The 22,113-nt window shown below is 43.7% G+C and overlaps 1 protein-coding gene across 1 annotated transcript; it reads right to left on the bottom strand.

Moving 5' to 3' along the window:
- Positions 1-224: 224 nt before the first annotated feature.
- Positions 225-21,710, bottom strand: NUAK2 (NUAK family kinase 2). Its single transcript, XM_020797391.3, has 7 exons — positions 21,405-21,710; positions 12,449-12,569; positions 11,142-11,293; positions 8,384-8,449; positions 5,117-5,236; positions 3,679-3,811; positions 225-3,214 (listed from the first exon to the last, which is right to left on the bottom strand). Exons 1-7 carry the CDS (start codon positions 21,618-21,620, stop codon positions 2,076-2,078), a joined length of 1,947 nt encoding a protein of 648 aa, XP_020653050.3. The 5' UTR covers positions 21,621-21,710; the 3' UTR covers positions 225-2,075.
- Between the last annotated feature and the right edge of the window lie 403 nt (positions 21,711-22,113).

Below are 22,113 nucleotides of genomic sequence, written 5' to 3'. Positions count from 1 at the left end.
TTTATTCATTTTTTAAAATCCATGTATATCCAAAACCATGCTGCTCAGACCTGTACAATTCAAGGGAGATGTGTAGTAGTAGTTCTAGTTGAAGGAACAGTAACAGACAAATTCAGCAAAAATTAGGAAAAGGCCATGTGATTCTTAAGAAAAATGCAAGAACAGACAATACCTTTATCAGATCACTTAAAAATTGTCCAACCAGCAATTGGTCAGGAGACAAATTCAGTGTTTAATTCCTTTTTATTTTATTCTTTCTTACATAACCATTGCATCAGTTTACAAAAAGAAGAGCTGCACAGACAGGAATGTTCAGGACTCATTTTTCCTTAAATTTGAATTAACTTTCCCTGGGTTGGTAAAACAAAATAAACAGATTGAAAGGCCAACCAGAGAAAACATGGCAAGATAGTGCAACAGGTATTTAATGTCTAAAATGCTGCACAAGATGGAAATGTTTCACAAATGACCTTGTTTCTGATTATAAGGCTACCATTTTTTTAAATAAAAAAACTCTTTCTTGAAACCAGTTTTTCAAACATTTTGCCAAATACCTCATACTGTTCAGAAAGGCAATGTTTTAAAATACTCAAAACAAAAGAAAGCTGAACAAGGTAATAGACATCAAGGCAACATACACAGGCTTAGATATTAAGGTAAGTTTACAGAGGGAGAGCTACCTGCACCCTCCCCTCCCCACATTGTTCAGGAGCTGCCACCCACTTCTGTACCTGTGAAAAAGTTTGGTGAAGAGATGTGGGGGGGAGGGCTGCTGGAAGTGGGGAGAGACAACTAGAGGAAGCATCCTTAAGGTGCCTTAGCATCTAGATCATAGTCCAGAGCTTCTTTTCAAAGGCTCATCCATCTTAATTCAGAAGGAACTGTAGGCACATATCTCTTTACAGCCTGCTTTACCTGTAATGTTAATCTCTCCTCAATCTCCCATCCCAATAAAGGGCTTCTTGCATTCTGAGGTACTGCTCCCCCTTACCCCGGCCAGCCCCTCTAATATACGAGTGTTGGCCAAAACTCCTTCCAGAACTAAAGATACACAACTTAGGTGACATCACAACTATTGTGCCTCTTGTTCTTGAACCTTCTTGAGTGAATTTTAAGTAACACCAGTCTGTATCTGACGTCTACCACTAGCTTGTCCAAGTTAACTGCCATCACTCATCTAAATGAAAAGTTGTACCTTGATTTCATGGGGACACTGAGAATTTTGTTATTAAAGCTCCCACCCCACCCCACCCATCCCTTATCAGGCTGGCATCTCAGAGTACTTGCATCTTCTTTCTAAACATGTAGTGCAGTTCTTCTCCAACAGTAAAAAAACAAAACAAACAAAACAAACAAAACCACCTAGTTTTTCAGTCAAGAGCTGTTTCTTTCCCATTACCTTGCCACATCATCGCTCCATTTCAGTGGCATTCCTACCTCTCTTATCATCTTTGTGCAATTAAAGACGCACAGTGCAAACAAAATAACCACCCTAGTCCCTAGGATTAGAGATGATCATCAACATGGTCTGTTTGGAGAGATGAAAGTCTTCTGTATTGTACTATAGTACTAGCCAAGTCTTTAGCTCACTGTCTGCTGGTGATACCAAGAGGTGTTTTTTTTTCCTGGTATCAATCTTAAACTTAAAGCCCTGCAGGTTAACGAGATGCCTCGCCATTTCTCCAGCCCCATTTCACAACCATTAACTTGTTTCTAACATCCACTAACTTTCTTCAATAAGCATACCTTTTTCCTCCCTCCAAACATACACCAGTACCCTGTTGTACCAACTGCCAAACCATTATTTCACCATGAGCATTTGTCTCTTTACATTCCACAAATAAAACAAGAACAAAAGAGTATGTGACAAATAAATAAGCTCTTGCCAGTTGTACTTCCTGCCCTGTTGAGAAGACACTGACTGCTGAGAGTTCACTTGTCCACCTTTAAGGGAAGTGCAAACAGTTTGGACTACGCCATTCCTTCTAAGAACAGAGCAGAGTAGCAAGGCATCTCTGCAGATGTTGGTGCCCAGATGAGACCTCTTCTGGAGGCCTTGTTGGCAACAACCCCCTTCAGCTCAGTTTCGTGCTCATAGCTACAGCCCGCCTGTAGACTTCAGTGACATTGTCACAGTCCGCCAGAGAGAAGCAGCTATCTACAAGGGGGGTTTGACATTGAGTGACTGTCCAGCGCCGGAGTCGATAAGCCCCCCTTTCCTCCTCTGCTTCCTCCAGCTGCAGCAGGTCATCCGCAGAGATGGATCCACGCATGGGTGCTCCTCTGCTCCCTGGCATTCGGTCTGGCAAATCAAGCTGGTCAAAGGACTCTGAGGAAAGGATGCTATCCTCACTCACAGCGCTGGATGGGTGAATACGGGAGGCCATGGATACTTTGGGCAGGGTGATCTCAGCAAAAGTGGAAAAGACTTTGGCGGGCACACCTTCAGACTCTGTGCTGCTGGAGGAGAACTTGCCGTTGTGCTTCAAGATGCCTTTCCGTCTGGCATGAGGCTCACTGGATGCCTGAGTGGAAGAAGGACGACCAGCAAAGACACTGGCATCAAGATCCAAGTTTTTAGAGTCTAAGACCTCTGCAGATTCACTACGTTCTGGGGAAGAGTAATAGCCAGACTCCCTCTTTTGGGTCTTCTTCAAGATTCCTTTCTTGGGCATGGAATGTGAAGCCACAGCTTCCATCTTGCAAGCTAAAGCCCTGGATGACAAGACACAAGACAAGTCAACCGTAGGCCCAGCATTGTCCTCTTTCTGCTCATCAGGAGGAGCTGCTGTCATGGAAGCAGGAGAAACCTGGGCCTTCTCGCAGGAATTTCTCTTCTTTAGAATGCCTTTGGGTCTCTTCAGAATCGATTTGGAGGGGTTCTCTGGAACGGGGCCAGTCTCTTGCATGGCATGAGATACATTGTTCTCCTTCTTTGACTTCCTGAGCGAGCGCTGCCTCTCCACTGTGACACCAGGGATGTGCTGCTTGAAAAAACAGCGCACCTTGGAGCCATTTTCAAAGAGGGGCCTGGAGGAGCGGCGCAGCCACTCCGCCACCGTGGACAGGGAGGACTCGTGATCATGTGAGGACTCCTGTTCCCCAATTGGTACCTTGTAGCCCCAGTTCACCCACCAGTGGCTGGCAATGTCTTCAATGGTGGCTCGCCGCTCTGGGTTCACCATGAGCATCCACCGGATCAGGCCACAGGCATCTGGAGGACAAATAAACCATTTCAAAACACGGACGAGGGCTATGTTCTGATTAGTTCTCTTTTCAGCAACTCTTCAGCCCCATGTCAATTGATGGCATGGTCTGTTCAATGCAGGGATGAGCAATGTACACCCTTCTAGATACTGGATTGCTACTCCCATTACTCCTCACCATTTGCTATGCTCACTTGGCCTGACAAGGTTACAATATGACAACATCTGGAGGGTTCCCTTTTGCCCACCCCTGGTTCAATGGATATTCAAAAACTACTAATTACATAGAAAACAGGAGAATGTGGAGCCCTTCAAAATGTCGATGGACTGCAACCAACTCATGGGAACTGGGATTCAACACTGGTAGTCAATAAATCCCTTCCCCGCCTTACGTCTGCCATGTGCTTCATGCTGCCTCTGTAACAAGAGGCATTGGCACAGAGGAAGGTGCTGCACTCCCATTTCCACTTACCTGACAATTTGGTGGGCTCTCTGTAATCTCCACTTGTGATTTGTTTGACCAGAGTTTTGTAATCGTGACTATCAAAAGGCATAGCACCATGAATCAAAATGTACAGAAGAACACCAAGGGACCAGCTGTCAACCTAGAGGGGCAGAAGAGGTCTATTAGGAGATGCACCGATCACCTGACTAGAGAGACATTCTCTGTTTCTAGAGCTTTATGCTGGCATCAGCCATGAGAGTCAGGAGGAGAAGATAAGAACTGTTCAGCCTTTTTCATTCCAATTACATTAGTTAAAGACATGTCTGAGGTCCGTACAAGCAGCCCATTCTTTCCACCAAGAATATTTACCAACAGACATCCAGCAATTGCATGAGATGTGATAGAGATGATCAACCAACCATCTGAGGGTGGTTAAGCATTCAGTGCTAAAGGCTAGAGGTCTCAGCCATGGTGTCTTGCAGCTTATAGAGCTTTGTTGCTATCTACCTATGCATAAACATGATTCCTATGGATCTATGTATGCATTTGGCTATGTTAATTTATCTTTATGGAAGGTTACACCTCCCTCCCAACTTTAAAGTGCTTCTACAGAGCTTAGAAAAGTCACACCTTTGGACCTTAGCCCCAAGAATCCCCTTAGAGATGGAAATGCTGCTTCCTTGGACCAAGAATCCCACAGCCAGCACAGCTGTGGGATTCTGAGAGCCACAGTTCAAAGAAAGCTATGTCCTCCATCTCTGCAGATTCTAGGAATGCTGGCAGCAAATAGAAATCAGTTATAACATCTACTGTGAAAAATTGGAGGTGGGCAAAAAGTAGAATGGATGATCTCAGATCTGCAAAAGCTTCTGACTTTCTCGAAACAGAAAATCTTTGAGTTTCAAATGCAGGTGGAAAGGGGGAGAGGAAGGGAGGAAATCAGATTACTGGCCCCCTTTTGTGTAGAGATGGGTCATATATTCCAAACCACTGGCTCTTGCAGACTGCAAACTCTCCATCTAAGAAGCTGTGCCTGGCTCCCAACAGCTGCCATGAGATTTTTGGGACTTTTAATATATTTTAGAGTTACCCATGAGGACGTGGTGCAGAGCCTGAGGAAGGTGAATTATCATTGAAAGCTGTTGCTGTTTTTTGTTTTAGATTCTCAATGGTCCAATAAAGGTATCACCTATCCCTGGGTGCCTTCTGCCACAACCTCATGCGGTTCTTCTAGCTAGTCCCACAGTTTGGTGTCAGAACACTGGATGGGTCCATAGTGATCAAGTATAGATTTGTCTCTGTGTCTGAAAACCATTCCACCATTTGCTCATGGGGTGCAAAAATACTTCTGTGTCTTACTATTATTGACCTACGCATGCACCTCATCCAACGTTTAATATGTTCCCACATAAATTGCCCTGTCAAATATTGAGGACATTCCTATTTGACAAAGCAGGACTCTTACCTCGGGACCTTTGTAAGGCCTCCCATTGACTATCTCTGGAGATGCATAGAGGGGACTGCCACAGAAAGTCTGCAGGAGCCTGTCTTGCTGGAAGACGTTGGAGAGTCCAAAATCTGCAATCTGGGTTGGAGGAAAATAGGCCACAGGTGAGTACCACGGCTGACAGAAGACAAAAGTTGCAGATTTTCTCTGAGAAATAGGTTGCCATCAAAATAAGCCCCTCCATTCCTTGCCACAAGTTGTTTTAAGGTGTTCAACCTGTACACTGTGCTTCAATACCCATTTGGAGAAAAGAATAAGCAATGGAATCCTAAAGTTTCTCCTACCATGGTCCACAAAAAAGGCGCTGGCCTTAATTTAAGCCCAGAGCCACAGACTAATGTACACTGTAGAGCTGTTACTCATTAAGCACTCTATTCTTTTTAGGTATACAGTAAGGAAATATGGCTACTTGCCGCCATTTACTGTATAGGAACAAGTATTCAGAAGCCTTTCAGAAGCTGGGGGGCAGAAACCTGAAAAGCACATTCGCATTCACCCAGAGTGAATTGCTTTACTGAGTGTGTACTAGGTCTTCAAGACCTGATCAACTGGTCCCATGTTCTGGTCTATTTGTGCCACAGCTGTAAGTATTTGCTGATGCCCTGGTTTTAATGCCTTTTGTTTATCCAAGCCATAAGCAGTCAGATGAGCCAGAAGGTACAGAACATGCTTTCAGGTGTATAGTTGCAAAACAGCCTATTGTTCAGGCAGGACTTTGTTTATTATTAACTGTACAAAATTTTCTACTTAATTAAAAGTTGCCTGGTCCTTGTTGAGATGGTATAGACTCGCTGGGTGGAAGGGCAATGAGGTCAAAACTATGGAGCCATGGAGTCCTTCACTCCAGCTCCTATGTCTTAACTCCCCTTCTTTCTATACAAACTGAACAGTTGAAACTGCAATGCAGGCTCCCTAGATTTAGCACTATGCTAGGAGGACATTCTTTTCTATCAGTGTTTCTTCCCACATTAGGTAAGATGGGATTTGGTCACCTGACACCATAAACATGCTCTCCCTGGCTCCATCATCACCATCTCTTAATACACCATCACCATCTCCTAGCTCCTCTACAGTAGGGTTTGGGCAAGAAAAGGAAACACACAGGGACAAACAGCTGACCTGTCACACCCATAAATTATATGCCTGACAGACCCCTAAGAACTAACTCAGGCCTGTATTTTAAACTCTGCTATCATATATGTCTTCTGTGTACAGAGTCTGAATAAGCAGGACGGCTTTTAATCAAAGTCCCTTCTTTTCACGATCAGACTGATTTCCAACTACTCCCCAGAGAGTCCTGTGTCACAGTTTTAAGTGTCACAGATATATTCTAGCATGAGTTTTCACAGATCACAGCCTATTTTCTCAGATGAGTGGTTTTATAATTCAGTGGATTTATATTCCAGCCTCAGGCTGATATGCACAGTCCGCATGGTTTCTGGAATGGGAGTAGAGTGAAATAGAACACCAAAAACAATAACCACCTATTATCAATGCTAATGCTAAAACAGACCAGCATGGCTACCTCTTTGAAACATTTCACATACACCACCCAGCACTAACTAGATATGTTGGAATATATCCCATCATCCACAGCTATGCCGAGGATGGGAACTGTAGAACACACTTGAAAGCTACTAGGTTGGACACTGCTGCAGATTAACCCGTTCCTTGAGGAATCAAAATAACAGTTCTTTAGTGGTGCAAACAGTCTTTAAATATAGTAATCTTCCTTTTGTAAAGGGGCTCAAATAATGCCTGATGAATTATTCCCAGACCTGAGACAGAGAATCTAATTATCCGGGCCAAACAATTGTTTTTTTAAAGCCTCCTTTTCTGTCTTGGAAACTGCTGTTTCCTTTAAAAAAAAAACACATACACACACAAGCCACAACAACTTTTCCTCTGGTATTCTACTCTGTCATGAGTCATTGTTTGGATTAGTTCTTCCTATCAGATCGTTTGTCATGAGATAAGGCAGAGTTTCTGGTAACCATTGGCTATTTTCACTTTCTTCCTTGTTAAACCATTCAGGCTACCTCTGGGTCAGGAGTGAACAACTTTTGGTCCTTCAGATGTTGTGGGGCTATAACTGCAACCAGCCCTTATTACCACAACCAATTGTGAAAGATGATGGGAGTTCAGTAATCCAACAACATTTGAAGGGTTACCAGTTGCCCATCCCTTGTAGATATATTGTCCTATGAAAGATCTAGAAGACAACATTTTGTTTATTTATGCACAATATTTCGACCCCAGCCATTAATAAAAGCTTTCCAGCATTTTACAAAATGATGTATAGTGTTCCTGGTAGCACTTACAAAATAATAAGGCTCCTTTTTCCATCTACAGTGGTGCCTCGCTTAATGAGCGCACCGTATAACGATGAATCCGCATAGCGATCCCTTTTTCGGGATCGCTAATGCGGAGGCATACCGATGGTCGCAATGGGCAAAACTCACATAGCGACGATCGGTAAGCGTTTCGCTTACCAATCTTCGCTTTGCGATGCCCGCGAATCAGCTGTTAGGCGGTTCCAAAATGGCCGTCGGAAGCCCCGAAATGGCCGCACGTAGCGTTTTCGCGCCCTCCCCTCGCTTACCAAGGGCGCGGAAATGGCTGCTGCTATGGAGGAAACTTCGCTGAACGGTAAGTTTAGGGCCCATTGGAACGCATTAAACGATGTTTAATGCGTTCCAATGGGTTTTTACGTTCCGTTTAGTGATGTTCTCACATAGCGAGGGTTAATCCGGAACGGATTAACCTCGCTATGCGGGGCACCACTGTACAACACTGACCTTGAGCTTGCATTACCTTCTTCTATTGCTGAATTGGACCTCACACTAGCCACAGTCAACCCGCAGCTGTTACACAATTTACAGGTTTGCTTAGAACTATGATTCCTTTCAGGCTAGCTTTAAAAGTTTTAACAAGGGTTGGGCATTGGTCTATGCCGAGCCCACAGTGCTACTCTAAAACACTGTAACAACAACGGTGGGGGGTTTCCCCCCACATTCTCTCCAGCACTTACTATTTTAATTGCTGTTTTACATATTTGTGATTGGTTTTTCCAGTGTGCTTTTTAGTTACACATATTTTGCTAATATGCCTAAAGAATTTAAATATTTTTTAAGGATGCATGAATGGCCATTTGAGACAGAATAGTAAAATGAATTTTAGTATCATAGCTATCTAGCCACTTGCACGTCAGACAGCTCTGCTCACCTTGATGTTGCCATTTGCATCTAGAAGGATGTTTTCAAGCTTCAAGTCTCTGTGAACAATTCCATTCTGTGGGGAGAAAAAGCAGATATTAGATTTGTTTTTCTAGTGGAAAGTGGAAATCAGCTCTTGTGGAAAGCAGTGATTTATTCACATTGACAACAGGTTCAACAGGCTATATGCCACAGCATCAACAATTTACTTTCCTTGTCTATCTACAGCAACTCACTGGGAGATTCTGGGAGCTGTAATCCCCCCCAAAAAATTTTTTTACTGTTTCTAATCATGCTCTTTCCTTTTCTGTAAAGCTAGAGCCTAAAACAGATCCCAATAGAAAGTCAAAACAGAAAGTATACAATGGTTGAGATCCTGTTGCTCAGCATAATTAGTCACAACTAGAGGAGGCACATTGAATCAGTGGGGATTTGGTGAGCCAACTCCCCTGTAAGTTTCACTGACTCAACAGACCTACTCTAGCTTCAATTTATTACACTAAGCAACAGGATTTCAGCCAATATCTGCACTAATTCACATGTAAAAGGTAGTTAAAAGAATATTTGCCAATTTTTAGACAACAATAAATTACAACTCTAACTTGCAATCCTCCTGCTACTTTATTCTGCAGACACCCTACCTATCATTTATATAACTGGGGATGCTTTATTCTGCAGACGCCCTTCCTATCATTTATACAACTGGAGATGCTTCGAAAGAAATCTGTAAATCTTTTTTTTTTAAACTGATCATGGAGTGAACACCATTGCTCTTGTTGCTACAAATCAGTGCAGATTAGCAGTTCAGTACAAGAGAAAGCTCCAGCTACTCTAAACCACCTTGGTTACAAAGTATTGCTTTGAACAATACAAATGCAGGAGCAGGTGATACTTTTAATCGACCATTAAGAATATAAAACAAAAAACAAAAAAAATCAAACAGCAAGCTTTCAGTGGTAAATCATCTTCTTCCAGGCTGTGCATCAAATTCTTGCAGTAGTACCAAACTTATGTGCTGTTATTAACATCCCAAATTCTCATACTGACGGTGTAGACTAGAGGACAGGCCCTCAGAACATACCATGCATTCAAAATATGCTTATTGGGAATCCACAGGCCGATGTTTAGACTTCAATTTGCTAAAGACATTATGTGACCGTTGATGCTTTGGAAAGAGAGATCTGAACAGAGGTGGGGAATTTCTGGTAATGCCCTAAATCCAAATGCAAACTCCAACTAGAGGAGACAACTGAATCAATACATGGGCTGTATGTAAGTGTTGATATTCTATTTAGCAATAGATTCAATGAGTCTGCTCTACTTGGGAGTACCTGTTAGATTTAGAGCAGCAAGCCAGATAGGCAGGAATGCAAAACGTTTCTGGAAGACAACTTACCATTGCGGTAGCACACACCTATTTTTGTTCTCTGCCCCTTACTAATCCTTCCCAAGAGAAAGGGAAGGTTCCAAATGTCTGAATTTCTACAATCCTCCTCACATTTTGCCACAAGAACAAAGTGTGCAAGGTAACTGCCAGCATACATCTAGAAGGCCACGTTCCTAGGTCTATGCTGAAGTGCTTTATCCAGGTTACACCGTAGCCCATCAAATTAACCTTTCCCATAATTTTTAAGGGGTTGGTGCAGAGAAATTGAATCTGTTTTTTTTTCCAGAAGAATAAATGTGAGGAAGTACTTTCTGAGTTAAGCAAGCAATTTTATTATTTGCGGTATGCAAGTTGTGTGCTGCTTTGGCAAGGAGAATAATGACAAGAGCAGTACAAAGGTCAGCCTTTTTAGAGCCCAGAGAAAGGGCGTGCAGGCTCCACCTCCCTGCACAGTGCTCTGGGGAGCAAGTTTTTGCTTTAGGAGCAGCTTCCCTGGCCGTCACTGCAGGTGGAAAGGAAAAAAATGTTTCATTGCATTCCCCTTAGAGATGAGCACATCTGAATTTCTCGTTTCAGAGCAACTCTCTAGTTTCATACAAAACTGAAATTCAAGCCAGAATGTCCTGCACTGTGTGGCAGCTATGGACATTTCCCTGAAGGAAGAGCAGATGCTGACAATACCACCTTGACTAAGCTTGTTATGCAAATAGGCTGGAGGCCAATACAGTATTTCATGGTCAGTTCTCAGATTTCATTACATGACTATGGAGAGCGGGCATCAGTTCCATGTCTTGGGGGCAGAATGAAACATATGAAAATTGACTAAGCTGTTCTACTCTATGCAGACTCTGAAACATGGACAAAAGTCTTAACTATCCATTCTTTCACTTCCTGTTAATCTGAGGAAGAAATTTGTCCTATAACATTTGTATTCCCATTAACATTAATCTTTTAGAAGTCAGTAATTAGTGAAGTCTTAGCTCTGTTCTGTAACAGACTACAATACCCATCTGGAGAAGATGCCAACCCTGCTAACTGGTGACCTTAATATAGCAGGCATATGTATTCTATGTATGCTTTACAGAGACCCATATAGACCCAGACGCTTGTTCTACATACTGTACAGATAAACAAAAGGACCAGTCAGACCAAATGGTCCTTTCACTTTAACATGAAGAGGAAAAGTTGTGAAATACACCAATACAGAGCCGTGCAATACTTAAGACCGGCTCTCGGGTGTTTATATTTCGTAACTTTGCAAGTATTTTAAGTAACAAGATAAAGAGCATGAGACTTTTTTTGTGTTATTTCTTTTGTCACGCTATCATGAGGTATCAAGACAGAGCCCTTGTCACTGAGCAGGCCATCATATTCTACTGACCTTGTGACAATAGTAGACAGCAGACACCACTTGTCTGAATAAGTGTCGTGCTTCCTGCTCAGTTAGTCTCTGGCGCTCACCAATGTAGTCGTAGAGATCTCCCTTGCTAGCATATTCCATTACAATGACAATCTTGCTGCTGTTTTCAAATACTGTAACAGACGAGGAAGAAGTGTGAGAAGAGGACATATCTCAGATCAGAAGTCATGTTGTCAAGCAGTCGCACCCAGCAGTTCCAAGATGCTGAATGTGCTAAACAATCCTGCAGGCAAATCTGTAGCCTTGCTTCTTGTGCTGACTCAAAATTCTGTTTACCCAGTCTTATAATGAGAAGCTCCATAACCTTTCTTACGCAAAGTAAATGATGCTGTAACACCTGGAGGAAGGTTGTTTATAGTAGCCCTTTTTGTGGCCTTTCATAGAATTATGACAGATCAGCAGTTTGCTGATCGTCTTATTCTCAAAGTTCGAAATTATGAGAACCTGTTGTTATTAAGAGTCTATGCTCCTGCAACAAGTTGTTGTAAACACAAAAATATTTTAAAACACAGAAGCAAATACTAAAAAGTGGAGGGGAAACATTTATGCTCTAGACAAGAACAAAATGCTGTGAGTCATCCAGCTGCATCCAATACCGAAGCTGCTGAGCTTCTGCCCTGCGACTTTTCAGCATTCTCCATTTTCAGTGAAAGACAACATATATAAGTTCAGGTTAAGAGTGAGAAACAGGGAAAAAAGTGCAGCTGGCAATCTTGTCGGTTTTTCCATACTCTGCAATTAAGTTGAAAATCCCACAAACATTCTGATTCTAAAAAGATTAGGAATAATGGGAACAGCTATTTTCTGTATTTTATAGTATAACGTTCAGATAGCACAGTAGTGAACACGCTTGCCCAAAGCAAGACAATAGGCTCAAAAGTGAGGTAGTAAAATATATATCAGGACCAGGGAATGTGTGGACCTTGAGAGATATTATTCTATCACAACTTTCATCATCCCACACCACTGGCTGTGCAAGTAAGGCTAATGGTAGTTCATGACAACAGCATTTGGAGAACCGCTTATTTCCCAGTCCTATTATATTTCTTCAGCCAAGTATTGAGAAGTTCTAGCATCAATTTGTGCCGAGTTCATTAATCCAACAGATCACCAGAGACCATTTTAAACCTGTATTTAGTCTCTTGATGTCCCAAGAAAACTGTCAGTAAAATACTGTATCCCTTTCCCTGACATCCAAGGAGCAGGAAACTTGTACCAGTATTATACCAATCCAATTAAAGTGAAGCAGTAGATAAACAGTTTTTTACCTTCATGGACAGCAATAATGTGTGGGTGATTGAGGGATGACATTATTTCAATTTCTCTCCTGATATGGATGAGGTCCTGCTCATCCTTTATTTTGTCTTTCCGTATAGACTTGATAGCAACCTAGAAATAGAGAGTTTCAAAAAGATTACCATAGGAATAATGGCCATGGTAACACAACATATTCACAGCTGGAAGCTGGCTAGCTATCAATGTTCGTTGAAAGAGTGATGGTATCTAAATTTAAACTAAGCCAATCGATCCTCATTCCTCAGCCAAAAGCAGAACGACAATGACAGATTGATGAGTTCTGCACTCTGCATAAGAACTACAATTCACTCAATGTGCATGTAAGCATCAGCCATGAAGAATGATATTAACAATGATTTGGAGTTGGTTCAGTACGTAGGACCCTGCTTGTTTACACAGACACTGAAGAAATAGTTAGTACCCAATCTGATCTTGTAACCAAAGAGACATTTCCTTAGTAAACACTAGAGCTAGAAACATTTCTGCTGGTGCTAAGTCAGCATAAGTGAGTCTTTATTCAAATTAAAGTTTAACACTTCTCTTGTTCATTTTAAACATAACATCTGTTTTGTCATTTTCAAAAGTGGCAGCTCCGCACTGGGTTAATGGATTAAGTTCTTTCTCTCTGAGATACTGCTTCCGCTGTAAGATACAGCTAGTAACTGGAATATCACCAGCACACGATTTAAAGTATCAATACCTCATTTGATGCAAATACAGTAAAAACAATTTTGTTATCTTCACAAAAATCCCCAGTCACTAAGTCACTAATTCAGCCTTGTTTTTTAAAAAAAGCATTTCATAAAAACCAATCAAGTCCAGTAATGTTCCTTTTGCTTTAAAATAAAAAAGAGGGAGTAGTAATCACAAAGCTTCCCTCAAATTTGACCAACTGGCTGAAAGAGTAGAAATTTGAACAGGCAGGAGCAGACTTTGCAAAGTTTGCTCAGATTTCTTTATTATGAGAATTCCTCTACAAGGAAAGGAAGGGGAGGGAAGGGAAAGTGAGAGTGCTAGAGAATAGATGCAGCTAATCCTCTTTCAAAAGGATTGCAGAGACAATGTGCTCCTTGGGTTGAATTTAGAAGGGAATCCGGCACAACCTCGTTTCTTCTATCAGACAAGAATGCGGAACAGCATTAATCCTGTAAAAGGATCCGGGAGGACATATAATACTAAGTCTCCCAGCAACAACAAGGAAAGAGAAGCTTACTCATGCATCCACGGGCAGTGAAGATTTAGAATTCTCCCATACAACCACCATTTAACTTTCTATTCCCTATTACCACTAATAGATAAGAAGGGGGTATGCGGCATTCAACAGTCTGAAAAGATGATGCATATTCCCCACTGGCCTTAGCATACTGGTACAGGAAAGCCTATATAATGGCAATTTAATTGAGATGTCATACAAAAAGCTGACATGGTGTTGGCTATCAGAAAATGTCCATCTTGCCTAATGAAGAGGTCTTTAAGATTTCAACAGGTCAAATGTATTTTTGTACCAATTTCATTGGCTTAAAAATGTATCACTATGATATGAATAATAGAACTTTGGCTGGGAATTTGAGAAAGCAGGTGAATGTCTCTGTTCTGTTAGAGGAGCATCATATTAGCACAGGCCTCAGTTTACTCTGAAAGACCTAGCAAGGATCAGTTACTCTAGCCTTCCACACGCCACTAGTAAGAACCAGTCCTCTCTTCCAGGTGCAACGAACACGCTATAGTGAATAGGTTTACTGTTATTTTCAGAAAAGCTAGTGTGGGATAAAGAAGCTATCAATCAAACGTTTACCCAGTGATACTGACGACTTCCCAAGCTGCAGCGTCACCAGGACTGTTGCCATCGCCTGGTGTTGCCGTGTGATATCTGTTGCACCACCACTATTTCCTTCCCTATTTCATTTTTTTCTCCAAGAGTTCCATCCCCACAGATAAAGCTGGTTATGTAAGTTCAAGCAGACATAATCATGATCTCTCATGAATCACCTTTTTGCAACAACATGATTAGACGCTTTAGAAGCAAGCTTTTCTGCTCAGCAGCAACACATTTATTAGTGGCATAAAGAAAAACAAACGGAGGGAGAGGGCAGTGGAAGAATCCTACATTCCCCCAGCCCTACCCTTGCTCAAGTTTTACATAATCCAGAATGGTCACATCAAATCGACAGCAGATTACAGACAACTAATATCACTGATGCAAGTAACAAGTACCATGTCTTTGTCTAAGTATTTTTAGAAGACGTAATACCACATTTAACAACCAGATCAATGCAAAATGGAAAGAACAGCAACACAGAAGGCCTGTATCAGGTCAAGCCTGTTTTATTGGATGGCCTTTGTGCTAAACGCAAGGAATTGGGTTTTGACCTTTTCTATGCCAGGACCCCATCACCTGGTCTACTTTCTGGAATATGCAGAACCACTGGACAGTGCACAACCTTTTTCTGGTAAACAAGCCACCTTTGTGTTGAGCTGAATTATAAAGGTCCTCATCCATCCCACCATCCCACCTCCTCCCTTGCTGAACCCTGCCCGATGAGTCCCCGTTCACTGACCCAGAGGCATGTGTCTGGAATGTCTGGCATGCAGCCCTGGCCTGAAGTGCCCTAAAGACCTGGGCAGCAGCACTGCAGGAGGCAGGCAGAGCAGCTGGTGCTAAAGAACCCATTCACCCTCTATTTGCAGAAAACAAACTCCCACAGTGAGGGGACCAGATTGTTGTGCCGACCTTGCCTGAGAGGAAAACAGAGCCCGCCTGCTAGAAGTACATCAGAACAAGGAAGAAAGCCAAATCTGAATTATGCCTCCTGCCCAATTGGGACAATCCTTTAAAAAAAACAAAACAGTTAAGGGATCAAGCCAGTAGTTACTAACTCATCTTCAAACTGTCCAAGTATTAATTAACTGGTTCTCTAATCTAAAGTCTGTGCAGAGGACAGATTTCAGATGTTCAGGGAAGCAGGACTTAGGACTGGGTGTACGTTCTCTCTATTGGCTAGGGATACCACGTGATGCGTAGGCATACAACAGAAAAGTGGTGCCACTGCATAACCATCACTGGAGTACTACGTGCATATGCCTAGTTTGAATTAAGCCTCTACCTTCAGGACAAGGTGGCAATCAGGTAAAGCTTTGCAACAGACTAACAAAGAATCTCCCTACTCGTGTTGAGCTAACAAACAAAGGTTTCATAGGATGTGCAGGGAAATTTACTTCTGCTCTGTTATGAGTAAAATATTGGTGTTGTTCATTATCAAAACTGAAACACTTAACAAGAAGTGTGGACATTCATATTGGCCTTTTCTAACCTGGCACCCTCCAGATATGCCAGACAACCGTTTCCATCACACCTAGCAAAAACAAGCAATATTACCTCCATATCACTAATTTTCACCAAGCCTGGCATTTGATGGAGGGATGAATGGGCATTGGACAGGACTCTTAACATTGCCTAGCCATGAGGTGAAGAGATCAGGTCATGTGTCTTCGCCCTCATGACCCCTGTTAACTGTTCAGTCACTCTGGAAATGTCCCTAAGATATACGAGTACCCATTAAATTACCAGAACTTGCAGTCCTTCCAGAGAGAGACCACTCTGACTAGACGTGTGTTTTGCCAAGTCAGCTTTTGTACTCCATGCAGCAAATCATCACTGCAGATGGACAATGTATACCAGTCAGTTCCCCTTCAATGCTATAATTTGGCTGTACAACTCATTCCAAATCTGGTTTTAATTATGGTTTTGGCGAGGAAGACTTCTCCAAATAGGTAATGAAAACTTGCCAGGTGTTTAAAAACATGTTCCAGCTTCAGCACACAGCCCCATTCTTAGATTGGATTATACCCTGCTCTCACAACAGCCCAGTGTTTTTTTACATTTACACACACACTCTCTCTCTCTCTCTCTTTGAGAAGGGGGACCACTTTCCATTTTCAGGAGTGCCACCTTTCTGTATGTGCATAGCAAAGTCCCTGGAGTACATTTTGCTAGCAAAAATCTATACAAACGTAGGCTTCCTGTTTGGTTTGGCTGGGAGCCAAGAACTAAAAGCCACACTCAAATGCATAGGTAGATGCAGTATTGAAACAGGTGCAGAAACCAGCAAGCCTCATTACTTCAGCCAGGCTTGTAGTTTCATATGATGCTTCTGACCGGCAAATAAGTTGCTCGTGATCTGTTTAAACAAATAAACTGGAGTTTCATAAGGTCAAGGAGAAAATAAATGTACACGTACAAAGTTAAAAAGCAGAGCAAGCCATGCTCAGTATGAGAAAAGTACCTGTGTAAAAATTCATAGTTTTTTTTTTAAATCACAACTCTTCTGGCACTACGCTTTCATAGCTGAAGCAGGGTGTATAAGATTTATTTTCTTTGATCAATATTACTATCACCACCACCACCACCACCACCACCACTCATCATCATCATCATCATCTTAGAACTGCAGAGCTGGAAGAGACCCTATGGATCATGAAGTCCAGACCCTGTCAAGGAGGTGCAGCGGGGAATTGAACTCCCAACCTCTGCCTTTGCCACTGACCTATCTGCCAGTTCTAATGTTAGTACCTGATGTTTATTTCCTTGATTCACAGGAGAAGTCTTGAGTAGGCTTAGATATAAAGGAAAGGCCAAGCAAAATGATTCACTAAAATGCAAGCATGTGGAGAAAGACAACTTTGAAGCAGTAAGAGAGCTGGGTTACACTCATGGCCTTCCATGTGTCTGTACTCTTGGATTGCAACTCCCATAATTCTTCACCTCTGATTAGGCTGGATTTGGCCAACAGGAGTCGCTATTCCAATGGAGAACCAGACATGACCCACATCTGTTGTTCAAGAATGGACTATGGTATGATCAATATACTAGCCAAAGAACACCATGTGTCATCTTCATAAGGAGCATGAGCCATTACACACACCTTTCCTATTTGGACGCAGAAGGAATACAGATGAGATTAAGTTTTGAAAAATAAATGAGAAAAGAAGCTGCACTCCAACTAGTAAGTACTCTGCGGCAGTCTGGAAAACAGAGGAGAGGTGAGAGAACTCCCAGGATCATCCTTTAGGTCAGTGGTGTCCAACCTTGGCCCTCCAGATGTTCTTGGACTTCAACTCCCAGAAATCCTAGCCAGCAGAGGTGGTGGTGAAGGCTTCTGGGAGCTGTAGTCTAAGAACATCTGGAGGGCCAACGTTGGACAAGCCTGCTTTAGGTAATGTAATATGTCCACGCTCTGATCTGGCAACCAATGCTGCTACGTCCCAAGACACTAACTTGCATATCGAAGCAGGAGGTGACAATAAGCATTCTCTATTTCAGTGGAACATACTTCCGTGTACCTGTACTTTGGCCTGGTCTTCTTCACGGGCACCTTACGCCCCTTCTCTAGAGCATTGCTAGAAATTGCAGATGAAGCCCAGGCTCACCAAGCATAAATCTGCACAAAATGACATCTGTAAATGTAAATTAAATACCGTATTTTTCGCTCCATAAGACGCACCTTTCCATAAGACACACTAATTTTTTAGGAGAAGAAAACAGGAAAATATAATCTGTTTTCCTCGCTCCATAAGACGCACAGACTTTCCACCTCCCTGTTTTGTGGGGGAAAAGTGTGTCTTATGGTGCTAAAAATACGGTATATAGGAACAGATCCAGCACCCTGAGCAACAGGTTCAACGCTAGAGCCCCATGGACCCAAACCGAGCAAGACTGACTCCTTTGCACATCACATTTGCTTGGCTGCTAATTCTATGAGGAACTGTCTAACACGAGCCACCTTGCATCCTCTCATCAAGAAAAAGGCGGTCTATAAATGAAACAAATAAACATAAATAACCCAAACACTATTAATAGTTCATACTCTAACCCAGAACTTGGAAAAGGTACTTTTGGTGACTGCAGCTTTGGTCTTTTTGAAACAATGGCTGAAATCTTGTTATGCAGTTATGCAAAAGGCATTACTTTTAGAAGCAAATTGCCATAAGAAATCACATTATCTGTAAACAATATCTGTTGCACGCTGATCGTATGACACTGCACTTAAGAGATTATATCTACAGAGATCTCTTAACTCACAGCAATTCACTTTTGCAGAAGTTACACCTTCTACAAAATTGCACAACAGGACTTTGGCCAATGGCTGTTTTTGGAGTTATGCTTTATTTTGACTGGTATAAAGTCTGGCAAAGCTTTTCAAGATAGGTACTGTATTCATGCATTTCTGATAATATCTTACATATAGGATCCAAAGTGAACCAATTTTTGAGTGCATCAACAATCTTGATCAGGCTGGAGGTCAGGCCAAAGTGGTGGGAAGTGATCAAAGAATGCACTTGGGAACTATGAAAGAAAGCCCCACTCTTTTCTTTGTAGCAACCCTAAAATGGACCAGGGAAGTATTATACCAACTTAATTAGATTAAAACTGGGCATAGTGCAAAATAAATGCCAGCTGGCACTGGAAGCTACACGGCTATTTGCAATTTTTGTTTACAACTTTGGAGTAATTCAAACTCCACACAGGCCAAACCTGTGATTGTGATAATATTTATTCTCTCCTGCTCGAATCAACATGCAAATTCCCCTTTCACAAGGAAACAAAACCTGCCACTTTGATCAGCGTGACTGGAAGTTGTTCATGCACCACCCACAGCTCAGTGTTGTGCCAAGCTGAGGACACTACCTGAGCATTTATTCTCAAACTCGAGGCCATTGCCAACCTTGCACAAGCTTGCTATCTCCCGACAGGGTTTTCTGGAGAAACCACTATCAGCAACACTGTGGGCTTCAAACAAACCGAGCCCTCTGAAAGTCAGGAAACATTGCTGGCATTGCGTCAGGAGAAATTTAAGCTGCACTTATGCACCCTCAGTTTTCTGGAAAGTCTAATTTACACTAGAATAGCAAGGTCAACATGGAAAGCCCAAAGATCTCCAGGTTGTTTCTGAGTTTGGGCAACTCCTTTCCCCACCCCCTCAAAACCCCAGCCAATGGGAGCTGACTTTCCACATTTCAAGCGAGGCAAGCCACAAAGGCAAACAGTGGCACTGACAGGCAATTCAGGTCCGATCAATAACAGCAAAAAGAGGCGGGGGCGGCAAGAGAAATAAATATAGCAGCAGCAGATTGGCTAGCTTTGTCCTTTCAAGGAGAAGAAGGCAAGCTGCTGCCAAAAGGGGCCTTCTACCCATTTGTACTCCCAATTTTAAAAGGGTAATCTGCTGCCACACTCTCTCTCCTCAAAGAGAAAATGACTTGCCAGCCTCAGGGAAGCTGGCACAGAAAAGCCACTTAAGGCAGCCTTGCAAAAAAGCTGAAAAGTTTACCACCCTGGCTCTGATGTAATTACCTTTAATCCCATCCCTTTTCCTCAGCAACTAGCATGATTCACAACAAGCAAGTGAAGTTTTGCAAGACAATTTTAACCTGTATGGACCTGTCTCCTTGCCTGCTAACTCGCATTTATTAAGTCAGGTTCAAAGTACTTCACTTTGCAATGTTTCTTGTCTGTATCACTGTGCTATCTTGGGTCCACAAAGCTGGGGCAGATGGACAACAGATGCAGATCATGGAGGCCCGAAGGCCTTCGATTTTAGGAAGAGCTGGATGTATTTACAGTTCAAGCCTACACTTTCCTACTCAGAAATAAACATCCACTGAGTCCAACGGGACCTTCTCCCAGAGGTGCACACAGGATTACAGGGACCTAATGATGAAGTCCAACATGGGCTTCCTTTAGACAGAAAGCGAGATCTCCTCCGATTAAATAACACCAGATTCATGCTGTTCATAAATACTGCAAGGACTAGGCGAGAAATTCTTTTGCAAGATTGAAATACTCCTTTGGATAGCAGATTAGCAAGTGCACGCTTGCAAAACTTTTACGATTCCCTCCCTACGGATATGTAACATAATTAGCATTCGGGGTTATTATGTATAATTAACATTCATTATGCAATCCATTTGTCTCGGCGGCCATGCATTTACTTTTTCTTTGTCGCGGTTGTTTTGCGAGGTTGGCTAATCTGGCCCTGCCATCAGCGAACCCTGCAGGATACACGATCCTAATTACTCTCACGGTGCAACGCCAGACCCCTCGCCCCCACCCACCCTCTCCCGCAGAGTCGACCACCCGTTCCCTAGGGCCACGTTGGGCACCCAGCCAGCCCTGCGCCGATCAGAAGGCTGCGGCGGGCTTTGCAGGGAAGCTGCCGGGGGATTCCCTCCCCCACCCCCTTCAATCACAGCACAGAGACAGACGCGCACACACAAACACACACAGACACACACACAGAGAGACAGCAGATAGATAAGCGGGAAAATTCAAAAGAGGGTTGAGATCAAGAAATTCCCCCAGTGTTTTCTTTTCCTAAGGGAAAATATGTGGCCGGATTGTTCCCTTTCTTTATCTTCGGGCGACTGCCCACAGGATGCTCCACCTTCGGAGCGTGGCCCTGTGTGCAATTTTGCTCCCAAGGAAGTCCCACCTTCTCCAACGGGGTTTGCTGCATTGTGTTGTTAGGCTTGCAGTCTAAGCCCGACAAAACGCGCACAGACGTACAAAACACACACACACACCACGTCCATTAGGGATTCCGCGGGCATCACCAACCCTCGTCGAGGCCAGCCCTCCAGTCCTCCGCATTCAACTTAATGATCCTGGTGGTGGTCCTATCGCACGTCTACTTTTGAGCAGGGCCGTGCTCCCAGAGAGCCAGTACGCCGCAAGCTTGGGTGTCCCCCCGCCGCCGCCGCCAGCCGTCCTGAGACGCACCAAGCGCACCTCCTGGCCGGGGCCGGGAAGTCCACGCCAGCGGATCGCAGCGTCATCAAGGGATCTCCTTCGATGTAAGTCAGGGACCCCAAGGCTCGAAACCCCCCCCCCGTCCCTTCCCTTCCCTTCCCTTCCCCCGCTTCCTTCCTTACCAGCTTGCCCGAGCGCTCCCGCGCCTTCTTCACCTTGCCGTAGGTGCCTTTGCCCAGCGTCTCCAGAAACTCGTAGCGATGCCGGAGGTTGTGCTTATGGTAGTGCCGCTTCACCGCCTGCCTCTTCATGGAGGGCTTGGGCGACTGGAGGAGCCCGTCCTGCAGGGGAGACGCCGCCGCCACCGCCGGGGTATCGGAGAAGGCGACGCGCTCCATCGCCCGTGGGCGCAGCGCCGAGACCCAGCCAGAGACACCGAAGCAGCTCCTCGCAGCCTTGAAACGCGAAAGCCGGCCGGCCTGCCTGCCAGCCGCCCCGGTGCCAATAAATGCTTACAAACCTGCCCGCTCCCGACCTGCCCCCTTGCGGTCATTGGCTGCGGTGGCCCACGTGCCCGCCCGCCTCTTTCGCAAGGTGTCGGTAAAGATGCGGGGGGCGGGCAAGGGGGCGCGCGCGAAAGAGCCGAGGAAGTGCGTGTGGCTGGAGACGCGGGGAGGGGGGGGTGGGGTGTCGGGGAATTTCCTTACATTATTTTAGGTTCCAAGCCTAGGTGTTAAGGCCCGCCATGTAGTGCAGAAACGTGCGAATTATTCCCCTTTTCCTTTCCAACGGATGTTCTTGGTGATGGATTTCACATTCAGTCTGACTGCAAGTTTTGATTTCGTTGTAAGCTTCTGTTGATCGTATTTTATCATTTGGGATAATCCGGTT

Source organism: Pogona vitticeps, chromosome 4 (genome assembly GCF_051106095.1).
Source record: "Pogona vitticeps strain Pit_001003342236 chromosome 4, PviZW2.1, whole genome shotgun sequence".
NCBI lineage: Eukaryota > Metazoa > Chordata > Lepidosauria > Squamata > Agamidae > Pogona > Pogona vitticeps.
This window is presented reverse-complemented; position numbering and strand designations above follow the sequence as displayed.

What these genes read in the sequence shown, in the direction of transcription:
- NUAK2 (XM_020797391.3), bottom strand. Translation starts at nt 21,620, where the DNA reads ATGGAGCGCGTCGCCTTCTCCGATACCCCGGCGGTGGCGGCGGCGTCT. An exon ending in CATTATTGCTGTCCATGAAG is followed by an intron (nt 11,294 to 12,448) that starts GTAAAAAACTGT and finishes CGTCTGTTACAG; the next exon opens with TATTTGAAAACAGCAGCAAG. An exon ending in GGCCTTACAAAGGTCCCGAG is followed by an intron (nt 3,812 to 5,116) that starts GTAAGAGTCCTG and finishes CTGCCCCTCTAG; the next exon opens with GTTGACAGCTGGTCCCTTGG.